Here is a 13,454-nt window from a genome sequence, read left to right on the forward strand (position 1 = left end):
TTACTGAAATAAATGAACTTTTGCAGGATATTCTATTTTTTCAAGTTTCACCTGTATATACACAGAGCTCTGTAGAAAGACTGCCTAATTAGAACTGCCTTTATGACAAATATTGCAAGCAAATATAACAAATTCCTCTTTAAAATATCAGCATATTAATATCTTGATTGATTATTTTAATCCCAGCAGAGATTATACTACCTGAGACTTCTAGAAAACAACAACTGAATGAAAAACTGCTGGTGACCTTCTACCGCTGCACCATAGAGAGCATTTTAATATACTGCACCTCTGTATGGTTTGCCAATTGCACAGTGGCAGATAGGAAAGCACTCCAGAGGCTTAATGTCATTGCCCAGAAGATCATTGGTTGCCCTCTCCCCTCTTTGGAAGAGCTTTATAGCTCCCGCTGCCTTAACAAAGTTGAAAACATTCTCAAAGATCCATCTCATCCTGGGCACCCTTTTTTTGAACTATTACCATCTGGCAGACTGTACAGAATAATAAAAGCAAGGACAAATAGGCTGTAAAACAGCTTCTATCCCAGGGCAGTAGCTCTTTTGAATTCTGCTATATAGTGCAGTGTTGGTGTGGTGTCAGGGGTTTCCAGTTCAATGTGTGAAGGGAGAAGGATGTGTGTTTGTGTTTATTTTCATGATCATGGTCATGATGTGCACTGAAGATGGTGTTTGATTTCGTTGTACGAGGTGCAATGACAATAAAGTGAACTAAACTAAACTATTGTAATGTTAAGCATGTAATCTTTGGAGGAATAAAACACTGAAACAATCATAGAATAGTAGAATTGAAAGAGAACCCAAGGATCATCAACTCTCTGAAATACACAGGAAAGCCAATTGGTGAGATGGTGACCCTCCAGCCTCTTATGAAAAACCTTCAGAGATTCAGAACTTAGTCTCTATAGGTAAACAACTTCAGATGTCACTTTTCACAAAACAGAACAGTTATTTTAAGTCTTCTGAAGTAACAAAGCAAACTAAGAGAAGACTTGGCTAAGGCATTTGCATCTGATTGGGGTACAAGCATGTATTTCTGTATTGTCCTCTATGACCCCATGACCTGATCTTTATCTTGTCTCTACATGATTGTGTTGTTTGACACAAGACTGGTTTTGCCATGGGTTTTTTTTAAGTTGTCATTGATGCTTTACTATGTTTATATCTTGGTTTTTAACTTGTTTTTATTGGATTGTTGTTTTTGTCATCAGCCCAGTGTCACTTGGGTGAGATTGGTGCAGTGGTGGGATTCAGCTGGTTCTCACTGGTTCACTAGAACCAGTTAACTATTTGCTCAGTTCACCAAACCGGCTGAAACCTCGCCCTGTTCAGGCCTCTGGAGGCCTCCCCCGACCTGTTACAAGCCGAAATGGAGCCTCTGCGGACTCGATCTGGCTCTCCTAGACCCCGTTTGAGCCTCTGGAGGCCTCCCCTGGCCTGTTACAGTCTGAAATGGAGCCTCCATGGACCCACTTATTCCTCCCCACCCCATTTCCCATGGCTTTACAGTACTTAGTTTTCAAAGAGCTGCAGAAGAGGCTGACCCACATGGCAGAGAAGCCAAAGTCTTTTATTCAGAAGCAGGTGAAACTGTAAGAATGTGAGATGTAAGGAAAACTGCTTGCCCCATCTGAATAAAAGACCAGCTTCTCTGCCATGAGGACCTGCAGGTTAAGTTTGAGTCCAGTTGGCCGTCATGGAGCAGCCTTCTGCTTGCTTCTGACTGGCTACTTCAAATGAGCAGCTTCAGTGATTGGGGTGTGGCAGCCAATCAACAAGGGGCTTGCAGTTCAGCCCAATGAGACAAAGCAAGCAAGCTCCTCATTGATTGGCTGCTGTTGCCTGTTACCTCATGTGCACTGAATGACCTGTGCATTCGATTAACAAATGCATTGAGGAAAGCACGGAGTGATCACGTTCATGTAAACAAATCCCCAGGTTACAAATGTAATTGGCAGGCTCTATTACATTTATAACTGGAGGATTACCTAAATAATGAGAGTGAGTGAGGTTCTCAGAGAAGTCTTGCCTTAGCACCACACGAGTCCTGTGTCACGGCCACCCTGACCACACCCATCCCAGCCATGCCCACCCAGTTACATGCCCACCCAGCCACACCTACCCAACCAGTCATTAACACAGAGAACTGGTTGTTAAATATTTGAATCCCATCACTGGATTGGTGGCCATACAAATCAAATCAATAAATAAAATCCCCAGTCCCTGAATGAAACAAAGTTAAATCTTTTTTAGCTTTATTGCTATTAAAGTAGCACTTCCTCCTTTATTTCAGGAGTTGGTCAAGCTATATAAAATTCATCTCACTTTTTCAAGAAATCTTGTTGCATTTTAGGACATGCAAAGGTTTTAGCAGCTCTTCCAATTGGAGGAGGATTTCATGTAATAAATACTAAATTGGTGTAAGTATCCATTTGCTTGGATTCACCACAATCAGGATTATAGTAATAATTGTCCAGTGACCCTCTTTAAGAGCCTCCTCCTCCTGGGGAAGGAGGAGAATGAGGTCCACCTGAAGGCACAGTTGAGAAAGTCCAGAAATATTTCACAAGAAGAGTTCTCCACTCCTCTACTCGTTGTAGAATAACTTATGCCACCAGACTCGAAATTCTAGACCTAGAAAACCTTGAATTACGCCATCTTTGGTCTGATCTAAGTATGGTATATAAAATCATACATTGCAATGACTTACCTGTCAATGAATACTTCAGCTTCAACCATAACAACACAAGAGCCCACAATAGATACAAACTCAAGATTAACCGCACCAAACTTGATTGCAGGAAATACGACTTCAGCAACAGAGTGGTCAATGTCTGGAATACTCTACCTGACTCTGGTTTCTTCCCCAAACCCCAAAAACTTTAACCTTAAGACTGTCTACTATTGACTTCACCCCTTTCCTAAGAGATCTGTAGGGGGCGTGCATAAGCGCACCAACATGCCTACCATCCCTGTCCTGTTGTTTCTTTTATTTTTCTTATATGTACCCATTTCATGTATTCATAACTATGTATATACTTATACCTATTATCTTGTAAGCGATTGACAAATCAAAATAAATAAATAAAAAATAAAGGGGCACGCTGAGGAATATGCAGATTTTCTGGAAGACAAAATCGCTTGACTTCGTTCCCAGTTAGATGCTGAGTAGTTGTTGATCAGATGGAAGCCCCGAAAGCAAGTTCTTGCCCTGTTATCTGGGAACAGTTTCACCCTGTTGCTCCCTAGGACAGGATCCTAGGAAGTATGCACACAAGCACCTGTGTTTTAGACCCATGTCCCTCCTGGCTTGTGAAAGCTTCCCAGGAGGTGACAGGCAGGTGGACTTTGGCAGTGATTAATGCTTCCCTACAGGAAGAGGCAGTGCCCCAGCACTTAATGGAGGCTGTGGTCTGCCCTCTTCTTAAGAAGACATCGCTGGACTCCACCCAGTTGGATAATTTCCAACCTGTCTCCAATCTTCCCGTTTTGGGGAAGGTGGTTGAGAAGGTGGTTGTGCAGCAACTGCAGAGGTTTCTGGATGAAACGGATTGTCTCAACCCCTACCAGTCAGGATTCAGGCCTGGATTTGGGAGAGAAACTGCATTGGTCACACTTTTAGATGATCTCTGGCAGGAGCGGGATAGGGTAGTGCATCCATCCTTGTTGTACTTGACCTCTCGGCGGCTTTTGATACCATCAACCAAGGTATTCTCCTGGGGCGGCTTTCGGGGATAGGAGTGGGAGGCCTTGTGCTGTCCTGGTTCACTTCCTTCCTCTGGGGCCACTCTCAGTCAGTGTTGATAGGAGAGGAGAGACCCACTACTTTCTGGGGCTCCGCAGGGCTCGGTATTCTCTCTGCTCCTGTTCAACATTTATATGAAGCCGCTGGGTGAGATCATCTATCACCATGGACTGAAGTATCACCAATATGGTGATGATACTCAACTGTATGTCTTAGCCCATGATGAGTTAAGTGTTGCTGTGTCCTCCCTCTTGCAGTGCCTGGAGGCTGTTAGGGACTGGATGGGGAGCAACGGGTTGAAACTAAACCCTTGCAAGACCGAGTGGCTCTGGGTTTGGGGTTTGTTGGCTTAGGGAGAATTGCCACCTTTGGTCTTGGATGGGGTGGCACTACCTCAAACAGATTCTATGCATAACTAGGGGTTTTCCTGGGCTCACGACTCCTGCTCAAAGAGCAGGTAGTGGTTGTGGCCAGGAGGGCCTTTGCACAGCTGCAGGTTGTGCACCAGTTACGCCCTTTCCTGGACCAACAGTCCCTACTCAGTCACTCATGCCCTAGTCACTTCCTGTCTTGACTATTGCAATGCCCTCTACATGGGGCTGCCTTTGAAGAGCATCTGGAAGCTCCAGTTGGTGCAAAATGCAGCAGCCTACATGGTTTTGTGCAGACCCCGGTGTGCACATGTATCACCTCTCCTGCGGGAGCTGCATTCGTTGCTGATTTGCTTCCGGGTGCAATTCAAGGTGCTGGTTGTCACCTTTAAAGCCCTTCATGGCTTGGGACCAGGTTATCTGAGGGAACGTCTCTTGCCGGTCACATCTACCCAACCCATCAGTGCGGGGAGGCAGGGGATGTTGCAGGTCCCATCCCTGAGGGAGATACATCTGGTGGGATCCAGAAAAAGGGCCTTCTCTGTGGTGACCCAGAGATTAGAATGTTCCACTCTCTAGTACTCTTCCAGAAGGCACTGAAGACCTGGTTCTACCAGCAGGCCTGGGGAACCCAGAACGGGATGGAGCCCATTAAATGGCTTGTGTGATCTACTGTTGCTGGGGCAGGGGGTGGGAGTTGAGGGGTGATTTTCTTATATTGTACTATATTGATTTATTTGATTCTTGTTGTTAGTTTTTGTTGTTTTAAATGTGGTTTTATATTCTGTAAGCCACCTTGAGTCACCATGGGCAACCGTAGGTTCGCTTTCATTTACTCAAATGACTCAAATGTTGGTCAGTACACCCAAATCTCAAACTTCCTGCTAGCCACAGACCATCAGGGTAAAATGAACCAGAGTAGTATTATTTCTGCCTTTTCAAAGATCCTTGGGAGGAGTACAGAGGATAATTTTTTGCATTTAAAAAAATGTCCTATCTACTAGGCCGGTTGCAGGTATATCACGGAGCATCACTTTTCACATGCCCCCCCCCCCGACCCCCAGCCTCTGCTGCCTGCACCCTTTGGGGAGTGTTCCAATATCTGGAATTGCTGATCTTGGAAATTCTTGCCTTGAAGACCCTTGGGCAAAGACTTTATTTGCCTTGTAGAATTTGCAAGTCTTTCAAACTGGACTTTGTTTATTAGGCGACTGCCCTGACTCCTTCATGAAAAGTTATGGGAAGAGGCGATTGGTTTCCGAACATCCTCATTCTTCACTTGTTACCCTCCAATGTTTTCCCACCAATTCTTCCTTTTTCTTTAGGCAGACACTTTTGTTACAAAGAAACAGACTGCATAATGTCTGGTGATTAACTTTGCTAGGAGCCTTCTGTCTGGAGGCACTCATCTATCTGATTGCACTATGTTTGCTCTGTTAAAATCAGATTCAAACATTTGTGCCAGCATTTTCTACCAAGCAGGTTAACAGATCTATAGTACAGCTGTGATAAATATAAGGACAAGAATAGGAACTCCAAGTATATATGACTTGAATTGGTTGTGTTTAACCTAGTGATTGCATATTAATTTTCCAGACAGATTCCTTGGCAGTTGGCCTCAGGGGCTCCAGATCATCTGTGACAGGTAAGCTATCTACAATCATCAAATGAGCCCTTAAAGTCTATTCTTTGTGCTTAGTCTAAGATAAATCCAAAATAATAATAGTAATCAATAACAAAGCAATAAAGTGAGGATATGAGAGACTAATTTCATGTTACCTGAGAGTGAGAATTGCAGACCAAAGCTGGCATAATAATATGTAAACAATGGTCAAACAAGGAGTGTATTCAATCAAATGTGGCACTTGAAAACAAATATGACCCCGCTCCTCACTAAACAAATGTTCCCTGCTAGATTTACTTTCTGGTTCTAGTTCTTGCAAGACTTTTTAGGCTTTGTACAACTTCTTGGGAATTCTCCCTCCCTCCCTCCCTCCCTCCCTCCCTCTCTCTCTCTCTCTCTTTTGAGTCCTTGCTTCCTCTAGGACCTTCCAGGCAAGACTTCCTAAGCTAAACAGAACTTCTTCTCTTCCTAGATCCCACCTGCCTACCTTTCCTTTGAGAAGTCTGTTTAGAGTCGCTAAGAGACTTCTGCTAGTCAAAAGGCAGCTAAAAATAAAAAACCTGCTAGTTAGACTGTTGGTGCTTTAATGCTTTGACAATACACTTCCTTCTGTCAGATCAGAGCACTGCCAATAAAACAAATACCCATACACAAATTCCCCACATATGGTTCTAGGATTCAGATCACCATTGGTTTTGACCTTGACAAACAAACTCAGCACTAGATTAATAAAGATAAATATTGTGGATTTGGAACTACATAAGGCACAGATCCCAGATACATGTCATTCAAAATATTCCATATTGTTTTGAGGCCTTTTTTTCATAGCTGAAGTTTAGGCTATGTCCCAGCTTGTACCTAACCACATAATTAAGCATGTCCTGGCAATAGCTTTCTTGCCAATGTAATCACATGGTGTTTCCTTCCTTTTGCATATCAGTTTAAGTTGTCCCTGATTTTATCAAGTAAAAGAGTAAATATTTTCCCCATTATTCTGACACTACAAATGACAATCTCAAAGTCTGGACTGGAGAAAGAGTCACCAAGCTCTCCATTTATTCTTGGTCAGCAGAAAAATATACTGGCATGAGATGTACTATTCCTATCCCAATTCTGTCCTGTTTTATTTCTCAGTCACTGAAGTTGTCTCACTTTCCTTTGGGTTGAGCTAATATTAAAGTATATGAGTGTCATGTATATTCTTAACTCTTCCATTGCAACTGAGCTACAGTTCGAATTCTGCTCTCAGTTTTGAATATGCTACTCTTTCGATTATTTCCTCTCTTGTGGAAAAAAAAACAATCACAGACTTCAAATGCAGTTAGGGCCATATGTATGTTTTTGTTGGGAGGGTAATGAAAGAAGAGGAGGGAGCCGGTACAGGTGGGGTGATGCTGTTTCGAAGTGAAATGCCTGCTGGGATGGGTTGAGGAGAAATCCTTCTGGCTGAGTTCCTATGAGCCACTTGATTCTTTGAAGAAAGAAAGAAACTCATTAAAAATTATAAAATACAAATGTTTTGTTTCCTTGCTTCCTCCCTTCTGGTTTACTTTGTAGGCTTTGCCACATATAGATACATATACCTATTTGTTTATCTATTTATATCCTTAAAAACCTTGAATCTTAAAGGAATCTGGGAACTGTTTGAATCAATAAATAACTACAACCTTTCCTAGTGGCTACTAAAAGACAAGAGATTCTGTGCAGGGTTGCTTACAAAATGAGACATTGTAATTACTGGTTGAGTGAACTTCTGGAAAACATTCTTCATAATTAATTAACAATGATTGGCATAGTGACTTAAAACTTGAATTTTTATTCTAATGATGCAATGAAGATTCTGGTCTTACCTTTTGTGATGAATTTGGAGGGATTGGCCAACTGTGCCATTCTTATATACAGTTTTTATTAAAATGAGCTTTTACATAAGAATAAAAAAACTACAGAAACATAAAATAAAAAGTAGAAGTAAGGAGATATGAAAGAAAAAAAGAAAAAAATGGAAGTTGAGAAAAAGAGAAATAAAGAGAAAAAAATTAAGGAAGAGACTTCCAATTTTCTTTGCAGCAGTTACAAACATAGTAATTACAATATGCACCCTCCAAAATAATATATCATGGTTTCTACGTCTCATAAGCAAACCTTTTAAAATCAATAAATCCCAAAAGCATCAATTCAGTTTTATCCAAGCTATTTAATCACCTGTATACATTTCTTTGCATAACACTGAACATTTTATTAACTCATTTTTTAAAAAAACAGATATGTCAAACTAATTTCATTCAACCATACAAATTTTAAATGAAACAGCAATAAGGATTATATTACTTTGCTTTTGGTCTTGCTTTACAAATAATGATTTCTTTTCCAGACTGATGATATTGAAAATAAATTCCACTGAGAGAACATATACATATGTCTCCAACCTTTAAATATAATTATTTCTCAATTTAAAACAATTTAGAAATTATTTGATTTATCTGTATATATTTAATTGAATACTAAATGTAAGGATAAACTTTCTTTTTCTTTCTCTCTTTCCTGTCCTATCTTTTTCTTTGGATACTTCTGATACTAGTTTATATATTAAATTAATATTTTTGAAAGCTAACAGAGTTTGAATTCCTAGAATTTGGTTTTCCTCTGTTTTTGTCTTCTAAGGCTGATCAAGGTGCCTGAGGCTGAAGACTTGGCAGGAAGAATGCTAAAAGTACATCCACAAAATAGGATTTCTGCCCAACAGGCACTTTTTCATCAGTTCTTCAATCCCCTGTCCTCTCAACTGAGCCAACTTTCTGATGGTATGTCAATCCCTGTTCCCTATCCACTCTCAGGATATCAGAATGATTGTATTTATTTCAATACTTTTTGGTGGAACATAAAACACAGTCATGCATAAATGTGGTTAACTTTATTACAGCCTGTAGCCAGCAAATAAAACAGATCTTAAAAAGAAAAAAAGCATCAAAAACACAAACAAGCACAAACAGTTTGGGCATGCCTTGTTTACTAAGAACATACGCCAGAAAACTCCAGTGAAAGGAACCAGGAAAGGCTATAAAAACCACATTCAGCCATTAAATCAAGAATAGACAATATTTTGAGGGCCTGGGTAGTTCTGGAATGTTTAGACCATTTTGCAATCAGGTATAAAGCATTCACTTCATACATTGCAATGTCCTACCTGTCAATGAATACTTCAGCTTCAACACAAGAGCAAACAATTGATACAAACTCAAGGCTAATCACACCAAACTTGATTGCAGGAAATACGACTTCAGCAACAGACTGGTCAATGTCTGGAATACTCTACCTGACTCTGTGTTTTTTTCCCCAAACCCTAAAAACTTTAACCTTAGACTGTCTACTATTGACCTCACCCCTTTCCTAAGAGGTCTGTAGAGGCGTGCATAAGCGCACCAACGTGCCTACCATCCCTGTCCTATTGTTTCTTTTATATATTTTTTTATTTTTCTTATATGTATCCATATATTCATAACTATGTTTTTACTTCTACCTATTATCTTGTAAGGCAAATGGGTAAGACCATAATCACCTCTTGTGATATTACCTGAGAAACTATTGAGCCAATAAGTCTTGAGGAAATGATGGTGGCATTTACTGGAGGTTGTTCAAACAACAGGCAAGGCACTCACTAAGAAATTCTTCCCTACCAAAAGGCAGAGTATTGGACAGGAACACTTGTCTTCCAAGGCAGCAGTGTATACTTTACCTTTGTTTTTGTTTTTCTTTCTTCATAGCACAGTCCATCTTCTCAGTACCTGGAGTGATGCTCAAACAAGAAATGTGTGACCTCTTTCTTTCCTCTCAGAAGGGCCATCAGGAAAATAGTTCAAGCCAGTTTTGGTGAAGGAAATGAAGGACTTTTTTTTTCAAGAGAGAAAAGAGGCAAAGAAATAAAACCATATTGTTTATTATCACTAGCTAAGACAAATGGGGATAAACTATATACGTATTTTACGAATCCTGGATTTCAAATTTTATGCCCAGTAATTGAATTAGCAATGGGTGGCAGTGGAAGAGATGTGGATATAATACAAACCCAGAACTTTTATTTCTGCAGTTCTAAGAGGAAATGCAACTCTTAACATTACCAAACTTTCCAAATGTGGGGAATGGAACACAGTGTACTACAGCATGTTTTATTTTCATCAGTTTGACTCTAAATTGTCCAGAACTACTATGCTACGCTGACCTTCTGCCATTGTTAATGGAATTATTCTAGTTTAGAGGTTCCGCGTTAATGGAACCTTTTAAAATGTGCATTGTGGGTAACTGATTTAACATTTGGCTGAATTCTCTGCTTCCAAATTGCCTCATTCATGAATCTTCTGTCTACAGTTTAGTCCCATAATTCCTACCTTACCACCCCATAACATCAATAGCAGAAGATTCAATAGTAACCTAGCCTTATGCAGGTGCTGTTTTATCTTTGTAGAGGGAAATATTTTTCCAGGCACCCAAACCTGACTCTCACACTTTATATTTCCAAGACTGTGCTCACCAATTCTTGTAAAGCAAGGAGGGAGTTTCTGGGGTAATTTGATTCAGTAGTATTTGAAGGCTGAAGATTATTGTAATATTTAAGGTTCAAGTGATGTTATCCAATTTCATAGGAGATGTTTGTGAAAGCCATGCAACTAAATCTCTTGACTCCTAGATTCACTAGGTATGTTCCATAAATGCATGGTGGTTTTTTTTTAAAAAACCCGAGGCATAAACTTTTTTCATTTTTGTGGGCCAGAAAGAAGATATTATATTAATTCACACCTATTGCAGCAATACATTTAATCCTTTCGGACACAAATTGAGGAGTTCAAACATTTCAGTTTCCACTTTGTCCAGTGTTAAGTTTGATTCACCACATTTGCATATTAATTTGATAAGTTTAAAAAAGCATTCAAAAATCATACATATTTCTCTTTAATATAACCATAACCATATTGTTTACAACTTTGTCATGCATACATTTTTGCAATATGTTTTTCACAAACAGTATACATTTTTATATATTATTTTCATTAGTATAAGCAATTGTATACACCATTCCCTATTATAAATGTTTGTGCATATTTAATTGGAGGAATGGAAGATTTTTTTTAAAAAATGCTTATGTCAAACAATACTTGAGTTTTGTTGTGACTTGGTCTGAACATGCAAAATTTAAGTAATATTAAATGCAAGTGGAACTGGCTATACCTACTCTTTAATAATTTTAATTCCCTTTATTTTCTAACTGAAACTAATATTCAACACTGCTTCCCATCTGTGGATATAGAACTTACTCAGTTTGAGCTGGCCTGTATCTTTAAAAAAAAATCATTAATTTTGAAAATTGTACATTTGTAAAGAATTTTCTAGCAAATGAAAACAGTTACCTAATTTGTGGGATACCTTATTTCATTTCCAAAAGTACACTCTGTCTCTGAGATTAGCAGCAATTAATACTGACTTTTTTGCTTAAACATGTAGACATTTGTCTCCAAAATTTGCATTCAAAGGTGATACATAGATCTTTCACAATGCATTGCCACAAGACATTTACAAGTCCAGCTATTCTGTTCCATTCTTGTTCTCCATCCAGGTTTCCATTGTTCTTCAACACTGTAATGATTTGGGACTCCTGTTTTAGAGTATAGTCCTCTGAAGGATCTTAGCATTAATAAAATTTCAGGTGTCTCTAAGTTTGTTGCTTACCTCCCAACTGAATTATCATGTAGGTTTGGCTACAGAGGCAATGCATTTCTCTCTCAAAGACTGTAGTATGAAGAGAGATCTCTCTCCCACCTCTAAGTCATTCCTTCAGAAGCTCTGTATTTCTCTCAACTACAATCTAACACCTACCCAATTATTTGCGATATTTGCTCTCTGGAGGGACAGACCCATCCAATACTAAGATAGCATTTTTCCCAATGCAAATAGGAAGACACAGAGCACTGTTTTCTTCTCCTGGGAAGGTGTTAGTCTTCTTGCCAAGGATTGCTAATTGGCAAATCTTTGGATAAGATGTAGAATCTTTATTTTCCTTGCTGCTTCTTTCTTCCCATGGTCCCACCTTGAAATGCCTTTTCAACAACAATTTCCGCAGGTTTGACAGCCTACAGAAATATGTGATTAAAAGATTAAGATTAAAATACAATTTTCAGTTTTTTTATCTATATGTTGAAGACCTGAAGATATTTTTACAATATTGTTTATGTAAAATACTTAGTGCAACAATTACTGGGAAAATTTCTGAACATTAAATTTCACAATGAACCAGAGAATATAAAGGTAATTATATATTCTTCCTTTGCTATTACAAAGCTGTATCGGGAGTTCCACAGATTCCTGCTGAAGTATTTCTGTTAATGGAAAGCAGTAGTTTGGGAGAGATAAAAGTGAGTATTGTTAAATAAATGCTAAAAACACTGAGAAGATTTACTTACATGTTTCCCTCTTTCTTTCTAAAACAAGTGTTGGAAGTGTTCAGTTGCTGGAATAGCTGTCATAATGGAAGACATGAGGTCACAGATGTTTAAGGAACATCACTTTGAAAGTAGTCAACATTCTTTTCAGTTGCAATATTTTACAAAAAATACTTATTTGAAAATGGCATTCTGTTTCTTTTATGAACCTCCTTTCTGAGGGGCAGCCTTTAAAAAATTATATATTACAGTATTGATTTCCTTTTTTTGGTGGTCTCTATGATGATAAATAAAGCCATGACAGTGATTATGACAATAGCATCAGCTTCCATGGCTTTTCTTCCTAACCATTTCCTAGCTCAAATAAAACTAGTTTATGCATTTATCTCTTTTGGCCACAGATTTGTTGATACAAGATTAAGAAGATTAACATCATCTAAATCTTCTGGCGAGAGATTTTCCACACTGTTCTAAAATCTGCAACAGTTTTAATTTGCAGAAACTTTTCCCCAGGAGCTTGCAATTCATCCTTAACAAATGTTTATATTTTGATAGCCCACAAATAGAAGAAATGAACATAAAGAGTTGTAGTCCCTTCTGGATTTTTGTGCCAACATTTAATATTTTATATAAATTAAAGAGAAAAAGCACAGAAGATAAGGTTTTACTCATAATTGTAGTTACACATTCTATTTCACAGACTTAGTATCAGCTGTCATAAATTGCTGTTAATCTTTAAAATGTATTGTTTATAGTGCTTTGGATGCTAGAGAAATAGAATGGGATACTGTTAAAGATGTACAATCCTCTGATACCTAATATTTTCCCACTTTTGTCTCTGTCTCAGCCCATGTTTTATTGCAGATGCATTAATTTTAAACTCTGGCTCTACCCATAGCTAATTCGTACAATTGAATGACTTTTCCTATGTGTCAAAAGTCCTCCAAAAAATTTCTATCGCTTTCATAAGATGGCATTTGTTGAAGAGTAATAGCATATTTGGGGTTCATTTAATTGTTTGGAACAGAATTTCAAGCCCAAAAGAAACCTTACCTATTCAAAGATAACAGATATTCAGAAAGATAGATGAGATGAATGACATGGGTTTCTTAGAACTGTAGCTTTGTTGTACAATATCTCACTTTGTATCTGGTTCTTCACTGTTCATTGTCTGGAACCTGTTCCCGACTCTCTCTTGGTATTCCAATATACATCTCTCATCCAGAAATGGATGTCATAAGGCACCAACCTTTGTATGCAATGCAGCGG

At 38.7% G+C, this 13,454-nt stretch overlaps 1 protein-coding gene across 5 annotated transcripts in view; it reads left to right on the forward strand.

The window, feature by feature from the left end:
• Positions 1-12,039, forward strand: part of CDK15 (cyclin dependent kinase 15) — a 41,428-nt gene extending 29,389 nt beyond the window's left edge. For 4 of the 5 annotated variants that reach the window (XM_087949517.1, XM_087949519.1, XM_087949516.1 and 1 more), the window contains 3 exons: positions 5,730-5,778; positions 8,419-8,558; positions 9,519-12,039. In XM_087949517.1, the coding sequence (XP_087805643.1) occupies positions 5,730-5,778; positions 8,419-8,558; positions 9,519-9,628 (299 nt within the window). In that variant the 3' untranslated portion in view covers positions 9,629-12,039. The remainder of the gene's footprint in view (positions 1-5,729; positions 5,779-8,418; positions 8,559-9,518) is intronic. The other variant, XM_087949518.1, reaches the window with a different exon arrangement.
• The last annotated feature ends 1,415 nt before the right edge of the window (positions 12,040-13,454 follow it).

Source organism: Notechis scutatus, chromosome 1 (assembly GCF_049901735.1).
Source record: "Notechis scutatus isolate UNSWTSFEM ecotype Mainland chromosome 1, rNotScu1.2, whole genome shotgun sequence".
NCBI lineage: Eukaryota > Metazoa > Chordata > Lepidosauria > Squamata > Elapidae > Notechis > Notechis scutatus.